General features: G+C 41.1%; 1 protein-coding gene across 1 annotated transcript in view; it reads left to right on the plus strand.

The window, feature by feature from the left end:
- The window catches only part of PTPRB (protein tyrosine phosphatase receptor type B), a 104,958-nt gene that overhangs the window by 26,704 nt on the left and 63,002 nt on the right, over positions 1-15,252 (plus strand). The window contains exon 4 of the mRNA XM_077807743.1: positions 6,080-6,356. Coding sequence (XP_077663869.1) covers positions 6,080-6,356 — 277 coding nt within the window. The remainder of the gene's footprint in view (positions 1-6,079; positions 6,357-15,252) is intronic.

Consider the following 15,252-nt stretch of genomic DNA (forward strand, 5'->3'; position numbering starts at 1 on the left):
AAAAAGCCAGGAAACCTTGGGAAAGTGTCTGAAAAAGACTGGAGCCTGCTATTAGACACACATCCGGGCACTCCCAAAACTCACTTCCAGCTTTTTTAAAAAAAAATAAAATTCTTGGCTGAGCAGACTGATTCAGTAACTGCTAAGGGCCATGCTTACTGATTTACTAAGAGTGTGTCTGTTCAGTACCAACTTAGAATTAATTATTTGGTATTATGCTGTTTATTCTGTTAAAATATAATACCATCAGTGGCCTATCCTATCCCTTATTCCGGTGTTGGGATAGACATCTCTGGCAATCCTTATCCTTGAGTGTCACTGTCCTCTGCAATATACAGAAGGATTCCTGGAAGTTCACAAATCTATACTTATTTTCCAATGAAAATACAGGAAGGGTGAGGCTTTTAAAGCCTTTTCAGTTGCAGGAGTAACAATCAATCAGTCAATCAATAAAAAAAGAACTGCTTCTCAATTTAAGGACAACACAGAAAAAGCAGCAGCATCCTCTTACTTGTGAATCTCCCAGGATGAAATTTTGAAATTTGGCTCTCTTTTGCCATAGAGCACAATACAACTGAATTATTCTGGTTGGAAACAACCTCTTCAGGAGAATTCAATCCTTTTAGGTACAATGCAACATTTGGTTGAAGCTCTGAAACTTCTCCTGATTTCATTAAGACCAATTGGTAAAGGAAAGGGCAATGGGTTGATTGTCTAGAAACGTACCTGCAAATTTGATCAAAAAAAGTTTGCCATGTTCCTCAAACACAGATTTTTCTTCTTTCATTCCAAATGTATATTTAGTTTATGTATTTTTAAAAAGAAAAGGAGTACTTGTGGCACCTTAGAGACTAACCAATTTATTTGAGCATAAGCTTTCGTGAGCTACAGCTCACTTCATCGGATGCATTCAGTGGAAAATACAGTGAGGAGATTTATATACACACAGAACATGGAAAAATGGGTGTTTATCATGCACACTATAAGGAGAGTGATCACTTAAGATGAGCTATTACCAGCGGGGCGGGGGGGGCGGGGGGAGAAAACCTTTTGTAGTGATAATCAAGGTGGGCCATTTCCAGCAGTTAACAAGAACGTCTGAGGAACAGTGGGGGGGTGGGGGGGGGAATAAACAAGGGGAAATAGTTTTACTTTGTGTAATGACTCAACCACTCCCAGTCTCTATTCAAGCCTAAGTTAATTGTATCCAATTTGCAAATTAATTCCAATTCAGCAGTCTCTGTTTTTGAAGTCTTTTTGTTGAAGAATAGCCACTTTTAGGTCAGAAATCGAGTGACACTAAACTGGGAGGAGTGGTAGATACGCTGGAGGGTAGGGATAGGATACAGAGGGACCTAGACAAATTGGAGGATTGGGCCAAAAGAAATTTGATGAGGTTCAACAAGGACAAGTGCAGAGTCCTGCACTTAGGACGGAAGAATCCAATGTACCGCTACAGACTAGGGACCAAATGGCTCGGCAGCAGTTCTGCAGAAAAGGACCTAGGGGTGACAGTGGACGAAAAGTTGGATATGAGTCAACAGTGTGCCCTTGTTGCCGAGAAGGCCAGTGGCATTTTGGGATGTATAAGTAGGGGCATTGCCAGCAGATCGAGGGACGTGATCGTTCCCCTCTATTCGATGTTGGTGAGGCCTCATCTGGAGTACTGTGTCCAGTTTTGAGCCCCACACTACAAGAAGGATGTGGAAAAATTGGAAAGAGTCCAGCGGAGGGCAATAAAAATGATTAGGGGACTGGAACACATGAGTTATGAGGAGAGGCTGCGGGAACTGGGGATGTTTAGTCTTCAGAAGACAAGAATGAGGGGGGATTTGATAGCTGCTTTCAACTACCTGAAAGGGGGTTCCAAAGAGGATGGCTCTAGACTGTTCTCAGTGGTAGCAGATGATAGAACAAGGAGTAATGGTCTCAAGTTGCAGTGGGGGAGATTTAGGTTGGATATTAGGAAAAACTTTTTCACTATGAGGGTGGTGAAACACTGGAATGTTTTCAGTGGAATCTCCTTCCCTAGAAGTTTTTAAGATCAGGCTTGACAAAGCCCTGGCTGGGATAATTTAGTCGGGGATCAGTCCTGCTTTTGAGCAGGGGGTTGACCTCTTGAGGTCCCTTCCAACCCTGATATTCTATGATTCTATGATTCTATGACCAGAGAGATTGAAGTGTTCTCCGACTGGTTTATGAATGTTATAATTCTTGACATCTGATTTGTGTCCATGTATTCTTTTACGTAAAGACTGTCCAGTTTGACCAATGTAATAAACCAATAATCCCCTCTGCCATGTACATTGGTCAAACTGGACAGTCTCTACGTAAAAGAATAAATGGACACAAATCCGACGTCAAGAATTATAACATTCATAAACCAGTCGGAGAACACTTCAATCTCTCTGGTCACTCGATTTCTGACCTAAAAGTGGCTATTCTTCAACAAAAAGACTTCAAAAACAGACTCCAACGAGAGACTGCTGAATTGGAATTAATTTGCAAATTGGATACAATTAACTTAGGCTTGAATAGAGACTGGGAGTGGTTGAGTCATTACACAAAGTAAAACTATTTCCCCTTGTTTATTCTCCTCCCCCCCCCCCCCCACTGTTCCTCAGATGTTCTTGTTAACTGCTGGAAATGGCCCACCTTGATTATCACTACAAAAGGTTTTCTCCCCCCCCTCCCCGCTGGTAATAGCTCATCTTAAGTGATCACTCTCCTTATAGTGTGCATGATAAACACCCATTTTTCCATGTTCTGTGTGTATATAAATCTCCTCACTGTATTTTCCACTGAATGCATCCGATGAAGTGAGCTGTAGCTCACGAAAGCTTAGGCTCAAATAAATGGGTTAGTCTCTAAGGTGCCACAAGTACTCCTTTTCTTTTTGCGAATACAGACTAACACGGCTGCTACTCTGAAACCTGTATTTTTAAAGTACATCTTTGCTATAATTTAAGATTCTGAACGTGGTATATTTACAGAAGGATCTATGTGTGATCTACACAAGTTCAAAAAAAACATGCACATGTTGAAATAGGGACCTATAGTTTTTTTCCAGATATGTTACGCTTATAGGTCTCTGAAGGTGTGGTGACCATATTGATAATGTTTTGTCATTCTTGGAAGCACTATCATCTCACTGTTTCTAAAAATGATCTTGTAATATCACAAAGTCTGAGTGGCTAGTGCAGCAACAGACATCACTCAACTTGAATGGATTTTAACAAGATACCGCTATCATTTCAGATCTACATTTATTTTGTTCTAACACACATGCCATGTGTTACCTATCACACTACTGTTTATCACTTTAGAATAGCTCTTTGGGGCAGAGACCATCATTTTGTACCGTTTTTGTACAGTGCCTAGCACCATAGGGTCCTGGTCAGTGACTGAGGTTCCTGGCACTACCATACTACAAATAATACATAAAAATAACACTAATCGTATCACTACAGCTTATGAATCACATAGTTGTGGTTACGGAAAATTTTTAGACATGTCACTGAAATTGATCCAGCATGATACCGTGTTTGGGTTGATGCTCAATTTATTGTTTATGTCCTTCATTTTGAGCCAGATTCTGCCACATTTGTTGCAGTGGGACGATGTGCAGAATAACGCGTTGATCGTAATACTGAGCTTTGCATCAGTGGACCCCTGCACACAGTCCCACTGAAATCCATGGAGCTTTGCACAGGTGTGGGAATCCACACTCAGCGAGTTCAGTGTGGGCTCAGAGACCAAGATACTATTCAGCATGAGTAAAACTGTTAGAAGCTTGGCCTTTTCACACTGTTGGATCTTGCTTATCAGACTGATCACTTATTTCTAACAATAGACAGAAATATCCAACAGCCCCCCCCCTTCCTCCAAGAGGGTTAACAAACAGCTATTTTTAACTCACAGCATTTTTTCATGTCAGTACCCACAGAAGAAAATGTAACAATGCTGCTGAAAAATGTGCTTAATTGTTGATCATGAAAGTTAAAACCCTTGTACGTTATATAGTACTGAAAATGCAGAAATATAATATATCCTGTGTAAAGGGGGAAAAAGCCTACTTTTCTTTTCTAGTGAACTCCAAATTTACCCAATCTGCTTCTATCTTATCTATCCTGATACTGAAGATGTGAAACAATTCTAGGTACAAAGAAAAGGAGTAAATTGGTTAGTCTCTAAGGTGCCACAAGTACTCCTTTTCTTCTTGCGAATACAGACTAACACGGCTGTTACTCTGAAATTCTAGGTACATTACCCCCCGCCCCCCCCGTTTACTATGGCTTGAAATGTAGATGAAAGGAAATGGGAGTAATAGGAGAAGTGGTGGGTTCTGCTGTTGCTTCTGCTTCTTTAGTGTATGACATTCATTTTCTTTGTTCCCTGAGACTCTGGAGACTTTCTTGCTTTCTGTGGTGTGTATTTTTAGTTTCAGAGCTATTCAGGAACTGGGAAGGAGATTGTTTCAACGACAAAAGTTGAGGGGGGGGGAAATCGGAGATAACTTGACCCTCTTTGATGTACTGATTACTCCTCCATCCATGGAGTTGTGGAGAAATTAAATACCAGGGCATACAAAGCCTTGAACTCTTTTGTGTGTTTTTACAGGTAGAGATTAGACTGGTTTGAATATGCTAGAAAAACAACGAATGAGTATGTTGACTGCTGGTTATTTAATCTTGGGCACTGCTGAAATGACACTGTGGGGCACAGAGAGAATGAAGGAGGGGCTGAAAAACTTAGCCAGAAAGTTGCACTCTCCAGATGATGACTTTGCAGAGACACCCCCAGTCTCTAGACAGATGGGAAAGGAGGTTTGAACACAATCTGTGTAAAGCCCAGGTTGGCAAAGGAGAACGTGGCTGGGGGGGGCTGGGAAAGTGAACTGGATGGGACCCGGGGTGAGGCAAGTGTGAAACGAGACGGTTTACATAAGAGATTCCGATGGGTGTGGGGAGGGGGAGAGAAGCTCAGGGCAATGAGCATCTGGTCGCTCCCGAGTCAGAAATAGCCCTGGGATAGGAGCGGAGCCCCGGGAGAAAGCAGATGAGGGAGGAAGATAGGAAGGAAGAGGGCTGGGGGAGAGGAAAGTGAAGGGGGAGAAGCGAGAGGCGCTGAGCCTAGCACCAGGAGGAAGGAGCGGAGGAAAGTGAAAGTCTTGGAGCAGGCTGAGGGGGGCACAGGGGGCAGCCCGGCCTGGGCGCCCTGCCGGCCGCAGACATTGGCTCCTGTCCCCCCCCCCCCCCTTGTGCCTCTGGAGAGGGACGCAAGGAAATTGCCTTTTGATTGCGGAAGTCGGCGGCCAGGGCTGAGGCAGAGTCAGCCGGGGTCAGCATGGCAGCGTGGGAAGTGCTGCGGCGAGCTGCCTCTTCCTCCTCCTCCTCCTCCTCCTCCTCCTCCCGGAGCCTGCAGCCGGCCGCGGGCAGCCCCTGCGCACCCCCTGCCCGAAGGAAACCTCAGGGAGCCCGGGGCCCCCCCTGAGCGCATGCGACAAGTGCCCTGCCCCGCAGAGGGCTGCCCCTCGCGCACCAGCCGGGGGGGGAGGGGGGCTCGACCCAGGACCCATTTTTGGCAACTTCGCTTCTTTATCCCTCCCCACCCCCCCACTACGAGGATTATTGCAAATAAAACACTGGTGGCAATGCTGCGCTCGGCAGCTGGGGTCTCCTTGTGGATGGCGCTGGCCCTCATCAAGGTGAGCTGCCAGGAGGGGGGAAGGGGCGCCAGGGGGAACCCGCAGTTCCCCCCCCCCCATCATTTCATCTTCACTGAGTCCATCCCAGAGCAACTCACCTGCACCCCCCTTTCCTACTGCTCAGAGACTCCCCTCTGCCCCCTGCCACTCGCCCACCTCTCCCCCAGGTGAATTTCCATTGCTGCCTTCACCAGCAGCACCGCCCCCCCCAGGGGCAGCGGGGGCAATGTCTCCTTTTCTTGACTCACGTTGCAAGTCTCCCCACCTGGTGAGCGACCCCAATGGCCCCAAGACCGACTCAGGGAACAAGGTGAGTGCTGCAGAAGTCAAGGCACGTTGTGGCTAATCAGCGGTCTGTGTTGTCCTCTCCAGAAGGGCCATGGGGAGCCTGTGAAATGCGCCATCAACCTGACGGAGTGGAGGGTCTCCAGCCGGTCTGTCTATCTCAGATGGAGCAGTTTGGGGAATCTCTGCAACTTCACCCTGACGTGCAGCTCTGACAACGCCTCGCACACGGAGTGTCATCCCGTCCAGAAGACTAACGAGTCCTACGAATGCAGCTACAATGGGTTAGAAGCAGGGACTTTGTATCATCTCCGGATTTTCTCTCTCTCGGACACAGAAACGAGGAACATCTCCTTGCAAACAGGTAAGGGCGACAGGTGCAGAAGTGCTGCAAACTTTTCTTTTTTTGGCAGCGTAGGAAAGGGGGCTTGTTGCCCCCACAATCTTATTTCGAGGCTGATTTTCCTGACCTTGCTTTGATGATGGAAAATAGAAGGCAGATGATGTCCGAAAGGATTATTGACTCTGTTTCCAAAGGCACTTTAAATCTATATCGTTTGCAGCAGGCTGGCTGTAGAATTCCCATGCTTTAACTCCTTCCCAGTTGCTCTCAGTAAGTGCTGCTGAAAAGTAGCACTCTGGGCTTGAAGGGAGATTTTACTGTGAATAGTCTAGATCTGTTTAAAGGGTTTATTTTGTTAAAAAATAGACTTCAAACGATTATAATACAAAACAGAAGATCTATTTTGAAATAGCAGCATAAAATATGCTTTGTGCTCTTCAAAGACGTTACAGATTCTCCGTTCATAGCATATTTGCTTGCATTTAAAACACAACTATTCCATTATAAACTAACTGAACCTATCAAGAGTGCATAACTGACTGTTTTACTCTGCATAACTTTACTGGAAATAAGTTTGACCAATTTCAGCCCGTGAAAGCTGACAGGTAGCTGTTCAAAGCTAATACTTTTTCCTAAAATAAAACTGCTTGTGATTATAGTTAAAATAAAAATGTGTGTACAACATTTCCTACAAATACAAATCATGGGCATGCATACATGTGGTATTACATAAAGACCAGTTGTTTTCAATAGGTTTATTGTATTGGAAACATAATTGGCTATAAATATACTAAAATATTTTCTATCCATATTCTGCAAATGCAGTGTCATTGGTTTCCTATGTAGGAACAATTTATAGCTTTAAAACAAAGAACTGCACCAAACTATTGACTTCAGTGGGAGAAATATTGGACCCTTTCTTACATATACTGATGTTTTAATTTCATATAGTTCTTTTTTTAAAAAGCTGCTGAAATATAATATTTGACAGCCTTCTGCTAGTTGGTAATACAGGACCGCAAACCTGAGTTGTTAAAGTATAAAAGCCTCTATCATCTGATCCCCTCCCTTATCCCTTCCTGAAATCTTAGCTATAGAGAGGCATTGCAATTTTTAAAGGTGGTCTTTGTTTATGTCTGAAGGTGATAGTAGATGAATACTTAGAATTGACCTTCTCTAATCCTCATTGTTTTATTTCACAATTACTGTGCCTCTTCTCCAAATAATGTTAATTACTGTGCCTCTTCTCCAAATAATGTTAACTAACCTCAGTTAATTGGCAATCAATTAACTCAAGATAAAACAGTCTAGTGTAGTCAAATCCAGTGTGATAGGCATATATTCAATGCGAGAAATATTTTTAGTACGGCTTGGTACAACTAATGGTTTCCATAGTAACAGCAATTTAAATCTATATCATGCATTGCTCCAACTGTTTTTAATATTGATGAGTCATACTTTAAAAGCAAAAATAACAAATTAACTTATCTAAGTAGCAGGTATCTATCACAATCTTGGTTGAATGGTAAAGGTTTTTTATATAGCCCTTGAATAGAAGATGAGCAAAAGGTAGCAACATAGACAGGAGATTATATATTGTATAAGTGGAAAATGTTTTGATTATATTATAATATTGAATTTAGACAATGGTTTATATATATCATTTTTGACAGATTTCCATCTTGGTAAACAGCCTTTCACAGAATATAAGAAAATGACAGAATGATTGAAACAGATCTGTGTACAATATTTGTATGATCACATGTCTGTTGGATACAAAGTAACAAGATTGACAAAAGTTTACAGCTGAAATCCTCTAAATTAGTTTACCTTGATCTAGGTGAGGTTTGGGTTTGGATAGCAGAGAGGTTAGCAAGAAGAAGAGAGGGGTTTTTTATACATATCTCTCAAGGAGATTGTGAAAATTGCCTATGGAAGCAGCTACTCAGGTTGCTTTATCTGCAATATTTACTTTGCAATATCACCCAGCACCTGAATGTAGTCAAGTCATTTACATAATTTGGATTATGTATAGAAATACACAATTATCTGCCAAATGTAACTATTTACAATGTTTTAATTAATGTCTTTGATTTGTTAAGGTTTAACAAGGCAAAAGAATACATACATTAAATACAGTACATTTTAATATATAGTAATATACAGTTTTTAAAGAGGCTATTCCTTCATTTCCACTAGGGGCAACATTTTACTCTAGTTTTTTGGAAGACTTTCCACCCTTTTTTCTCACTGACTTCTAGTGTCAGTACTTTTGTTAACTAAGTTATGGAAACTGAATCTATAAAGGCATTTATTCTTGAAAACTAACCTCTGAGTGTGTTTGTGTGAGGGGACCTTTTGGGGCCGATTATACTGAAAGGCAAAACTCCCATTGACTTTAATAGGAGCAGAATCAGGCCCAGTGTGTATATAGATATATATAAAATAATCTGTGTTATATAGACCACATACATAACTTCTTGTGAACGTTCAGTACTGCTGACGCTTTTATAGGCTGGTTCTCATGCCGAGTTTACATTTTGCCCATGATGTTTTGCTTAATGCTGTACCTTAATGTCAAATGTTCACACTTACAATATGAAGCGGTAGGATAGTTAAAATAATGTTGAAGTTTAACTTAAACCCCTAAAATTAAAAAAAAATCATTCTATCTTCATTTTGCTCCATTCTGCTTTGGTATTTAAGGTGAGATCAATGTGTAGTAAATACCACACATGCTGCAATTCCTAAGCAAAAGGTTTAAATTGAGGAAATTAATTTGATTTGGTTTTGTGCGTATAATTCAGACTCTTAAATTACTTCAAGATACTGTAATTTAATACATTAATGTATTAAAAGAAAAACTGTATATGTTAAAAGACAGGGCTTTTTCTAAACAAGAAAAAAGAGTTTACCTAAATTGCCATTTAATTTGACAACTGAAGACTATTAATTTGTAGAACATTGATCCAATATACCACAAAGGTTCATTCAGGTGAAGACTGTCATGGTGATGTTTACTGAAGAATCTTTAGTCTACAGATTATTAATTAGAAAAGACAATATCTGAACCTCTACAACTGGTCTTTACTCCCCAAAAAGTGGCATAAATATTATATATATTGCTGTTTCATTTTGATAGTAGTGCTATTTTTGGAGAGCACAAAATGAGAGGGGAAATGCTGATAATTTATCAGAACTGAGCTCTACAGATAAATTCTGCAATGTATACCTAAAATTACAGATGTCATTAGGCATCAAGTTTGTGCCTTTGGCATATTTTAGTATTTATATTGGCAGTTCTATAGTATTTAAAGTACATAAACTAGTATACAAGATATACATTTACATATATATATTCCGGACAATATTATTGATATTTTAAAATTTGTGATGACAAAATATGTGTCTAGGGGGCTTGTAACCCTTATTCAAATGTGAATAAGGACCACTGTATGGATAAAGGTGGTAGGATTGGATTTTATGTTTTCAGACAAAAACACTTAGGCCCTGATTCTGCAAACACTTGTGCACGTGATTAACTTTTTACATCTGAGTAGTCCCTCTGAGTGACTTCAAGGCATTACTTAGAACATTAGAGCCAGATTCACAAGATAACTGCATTGGGCTCCACAGGCAATTAGATGGAGAAACACCTATCTTCCCCTGGTTTGTGCATCGCACTGGGGCTTAGGCATCTGAACACCTAAAGGGGAGCAGCAGAAACTTTTCTGCACACTAGCAGAAACATGGGTACCTGTGGAACTTTTACTGCAAAAACGTAGGCGTTGCGTGAGCTTAGGCCTACAGGGTTCAGCTATAGCTGAGCAGAGGGCTTGTGAATCCCATTGTGGTCTGATTCTGGAATTTAGGCACCAAAAGTAGCAGTTAGGTGCCTAAGTACTTTTGTGAATCCAGCCCTATTTAAAAAACACTTTTACATTAGTTCTAAATTATGGTTAAATTTGTGGGAAAATACATATTTTAAAATCCAGACGTAATTAATTGGTCTTTAGAACCTTGAAGGTATCTTAATGAAGTTTTTATTTGGGTATTTCCTTAGTTTTTGAATAAATTATTTAAAATTTTCAGTTGACTCTTATATTTTCATTCATAAAGACACTAGGTTTAGCTATAATTAGAGGGGGTTTTAATACATTGTACAACATGGTATTAGGCCTCAGCTGGAGTATTGTGTCCAGTTCTGGGCACCACATTTCAGGAAGGATGTAGACAAATTGGAGAAAGTCCGGAGAAGAGCAACACAAATGATTAAAGGTCTAGAAAACATGACTATGAGGAAAGATTGAAAAAATTGGGTTTGTTTAGTCTGGAAAAGAGAAGACTGAGAGGGGACGTAACAGTTTGCAAGTACATAAAAGGTTGTTACAAGGAGGAGGGAGAAAAGTTGTTCTTAACGTCTGAGGATAGGACAAGAAGCAATGGGCTTAAACTGCAGCAAGGGTGGTTTAGATTGGACATTAGGAAAAACTTCCTAACTGTCAGGGTGATTAAGTGTAATGCCAACAGACCCTGGTCATTGGCAGGCGGGATCAAACCTTTGGAGCTTAGCGCATGAGCCTTTACAGCATAAGCTAAAAGCTAACTGGCTGTTAGCCAAGGCTGTAGAGCAGACTCATTTTATCTCTCTCTTTAAGTGGTCTCGGTGCCACTAGATGGGACAGAATACCATATCCAGGAGGTGTGTGGGTTACATAAGCACTGGAATAAATTGCCTAGGGAACTTGTGGAATCTCCATCATTGGGGATTTTTAGAGCAGGTTGGACAAACACCTGTCAGGGAACGTTTACATAATACTTAAGTCCTGCCTTGAGCGTAGGGGACTGGACTAGATGACCTCTCGAGGTCCCTTCCAGTTCTATGATTCTATGGTATTCTCCTAAAATACTACACTGGTAGATACTGTTTCTGCCTTGACTCAGACTGGTTCCACTGACAAATACAGGCACCTGTGCTAGCAACCACTTTGAAGTTAAGTATTTGAACTGAACAAAGTAAAAATTCTTTCACCCTAGTAATATACCAACAGAGTTCATAAACTCAGTCATACTCCAAGTCAATTTGGAGATAAGACTAAACCCCTTTATTTTTTTTAAACTCCACAGATATTGATGGACCATCCTTGTAATTCTATAAATTGTGAGATCTTTGAGACAAATGTCATTTACTGTATCTTGTACAGCATTGAGCATAATGGGGTCCTGACATAGTCAGGCCTGTAAGCATTACAAATATTAAATAATAATCCTCTCAAGAGACAGATTATTAATAGAGAATACATATTGGAGTAGTGTGATATAAAGGTTTTATCATCATGAATATGGGCTTCATCTCTCACAAGAAGCAAAACGTTATGCAGCTCATCCCAAAGAAATTGATCATTTAAGGACTCTAGGATCAGGCCCATGAACTAATCTTCACAAAATTCCTGTGTGGTAGGTAAGTATTATCTCTGATTTATAGAAACGGAAACAGAGAGAGAGTTAAATTGGAATTTGAGAGTTCCCAGCTCTCAGACCTGTGCTCACATCCTAGATTATATCTTTCTCATGGATAATATATTATGTTTCCATAATTACAGTCCATCATGTCTTTGGGAATCTGCAGCTGTAACCATAACTAGTCTGTTAATCAAATGTACATACAAGGGCTGTGCATGTCCAGTAAGTACTCTTACTAAAAAATTTCACAACAACTAAGACATTAGTGTAGTGGAATTTAAAAAAAATTAAACAACCAGATTTATTTATTTTATACATTCAAAGGCATTGGTTCATTATAGAGTAGTATAAAAATATCTTCATGAAAATTTTTTATTTCTGTGATATATCAGTGTGGGACAGTTGCCAGCAGAGAATATAATAACAATGTAAATGGTTTTTTAAGTGTGTGTTTCCAGCCAGAGCTCTTTCAGCCCAGGCATTTCCCAATCTCATTGTTCCTTTGTTCTAACGGATGTACAAAGGACTGAGTGTTTTGTTTTCTGGGCCAGATAGATTAGATAAAGTTTGAATTTCTGAACTTCACCTTCTAGGCACGCAACTTTTTTTTTTTTAAATATTCTTTGGAAATTAAATTCCACACCCAGCACAGTGTACATTATGAAGAAACTGTAGCATGTAAAATAATAATATGCTATTATCTTTGATATGATTTGATAAGAGACATGATTACAGTGTTGATTACTTTTGCAATCAGTCAGCCTAATCCTAATTATGTTGTTTCAGCAAGAATGAAAGATCCTTCCATTTATCACCTATGGTTCTTCTTCACTTAAGAATTTCCTACATCTCTTACCTTACATAATGCTAGTATTTGTTTGACTCCTAACGGGTGATTTTTTCTAATTCAACCAGTCACCTTCAAAGAATAATTTTACATTCTTGCTATTTGCCAGATAATAGTCTTTAACGGATTATTATATATTATAGGTGGAGCTGGTAGCTAAGTCTTATAATTAAGTATCGCGGGTAGCTGTGTTAGTCTGTATGCACAAAAACAACAAGGAGTCCAGTGGCACCTTAAAGACTAACAGATTTATTTGAGCATAGGCTTTCATGGGTAAAAACTATTTCTTCAGATGCATGGAGTGAAAATTATAGATGCAGACATAAATATTCTGACACATGAAGAGAAGGGAGTTACCTCACAAGTGGAGAACCAGTGTTGACAGGGCCAATTCAATCAGGGTGGATGTAGTCCACTCCCAACAATAGATGAGGAGGTGTCAATTCCAGGAGAGGCAAAGCTGCTTTTGTAACGAGCCAGCCACTCCCAGTCCCTATTCAAGCCCAAATTAATGGTGTTAAATTTGCAAATGAATTTAGTTCTGCTGTTTCTCTTTGAAGTCTGTTTCTGAAGTTTTTTTGTTCAAGTATAGCTACGTTCAAATCTGTTATAGAATGTCCAGGAAGATTGAAGTGTTCTCCTACTGGCTTTTGTATGTTACCATTCCTGATGTCCGATTTGTGTCCATTTATTCTTTTACATAGGGACTGTCCTGTTTGGCCAATGTACATGGCAGAGGGGCATTGCAGGCACATGATGGCATATATCACATTAGTAGACGTGCAGGTGAATGAGCCCCTGATGGTGTGGCTGGTGTGGTTGAGTCCTCTGATGGTGTCGCTAGAGTAGATATGGGGACAGAGAAGGCAACGAGGTTTGCTGCAGCGATTGGTTCCTTGGTTAGTGTTTCTGTGGTGTGGTATGTAGTTGCTGGTGAGTATTTGCTTCAGGTTGGGGGGCTGTCTGTAAGCGAGGACTGGCCTGTCTCCCAAGGTGTAGGAGAGTAAGGGATCGTTTTCCAGGATAGGTTGTAGATCATTGATGATGTGCTGGAGACGTTTTAGCTGGGGGCTATACGTGACGCCCAGTGGTGTTCTGTTGTTTTCCTTGTTGGGCCTGTCCTGTAGTAGGTGACTTCTGGGTACCCGTCTCACTCTGTCAATCTGTTTCCTCACTTCCCCAGGTGGGTATTGTAGTTTTAAGAATGTTTGATAAAGATCTTGTGGGGTTTGTCTCTGTCTGAGGGATTGGAGCAAGTTCGGTTGTATCTTAGGGCTTGGCTGTAGACAGTGGATCGTGTGATGTGTTCTGGATGATACATGCCTCCAGCTTTCATCAGGACACATCACAGTCTCAGCTCTTCGCAGCCCTTATTACTGAGCAAGGCCTCACACCCCCGCCTGAGGAGGCTAGCAAGTACCATTTCGCCCCAATTTACAGATAGGGTAACTGACAGGTTGCACAAGCTCACTTCAGAAGAGGTTGAAAATCAAATCCAGGGCCACATTCTGTGCTGCACTAAAACTTATGGCCCAATGGAGAGGGCGTAGGTGACTGTAAACCACCTTTGTGCCTCCCAGATTCTAACCTGCTCTAGCAGCTTGTGTGTCCCCCGGGTGAGAGCAGCCTTGGAGGATGCTCTAACTCACAGCAGCCTTACCAGGCTGTCTCCAGGCTTCTCCACAGCCCAGACTTTCCTGTGTGCAGAACGCTCTGGCTGCTACCCATCATGCCCCTGTCTGGCCCCGGCCCTAGCACTAACCTATGCCAAACAGCACCACAGGGACATGTACACTAGCCATAGGATATTCTTGCTGTAAGGAAATCTCCTCAGGGCCACTCCCCCGCATTGTACCCTGTGTGCCAGTGAAAGGGCATAATTTGCAAGTCTGAAGCGGACCCCTATGGAAGGGTCAGTGTGGTTTAGATGGAATTTATGCAGGGGTGGGGGGGTTGGTTTAAAAAAAAACTTAGAAGTTTACGTACAAGAAATTACATTAAAAGAATATTTAAGTTTGCAAAGTCAGGCACTCAAAAGTTAGGAAATGCCTGAATCAAAGTTGCCCGTTCGTTTTATAGGGTCCCTGCTTTACTCAGGGTGCACAGTGAATGAAGCAGCAGGTTGAAAGAAGGAAAAGGATGGGTTTTGAGGGGGTTAAGACGCTGTGCTAGTATCCTGCACAGCTGGGATCTCTGTCTGGCTCTGCCACACTCTTTGTGTGTTACGTTGGGCAAGACATATATATGCACAAGGAGGCTGTATTAAGGCTGTATAAATTCAGTCACTTCCTAACGTTTGAGTGCTTAACTCTGCAACTTTAGTACTTTTTTGTTCATTATAACGTAACCATGTTATCAAATACAAATGGGAGCTTTAGTGCATCAGTGTATAATGACTTCTTTTAGTTACAAGAAACTATGAAATAATCAAAAGTCTGTAAATTTTGGAGTATACTTGCTATCATTTTTGGAGCTTAAGCTTTCTCTCAAACAGTTTGGCCCAAGATGACTACTTAATCAAAGAATAGTCCTTTAAAGTATACATTCTAACAGCTTATATACAGCTTTTTTGGGGTTTTTTGTTATTGTTGTTTAGACCTGATGTGT

Source organism: Eretmochelys imbricata, chromosome 1 (genome assembly GCF_965152235.1).
Source record: "Eretmochelys imbricata isolate rEreImb1 chromosome 1, rEreImb1.hap1, whole genome shotgun sequence".
Classification (NCBI taxonomy): Eukaryota; Metazoa; Chordata; order Testudines; family Cheloniidae; genus Eretmochelys; species Eretmochelys imbricata.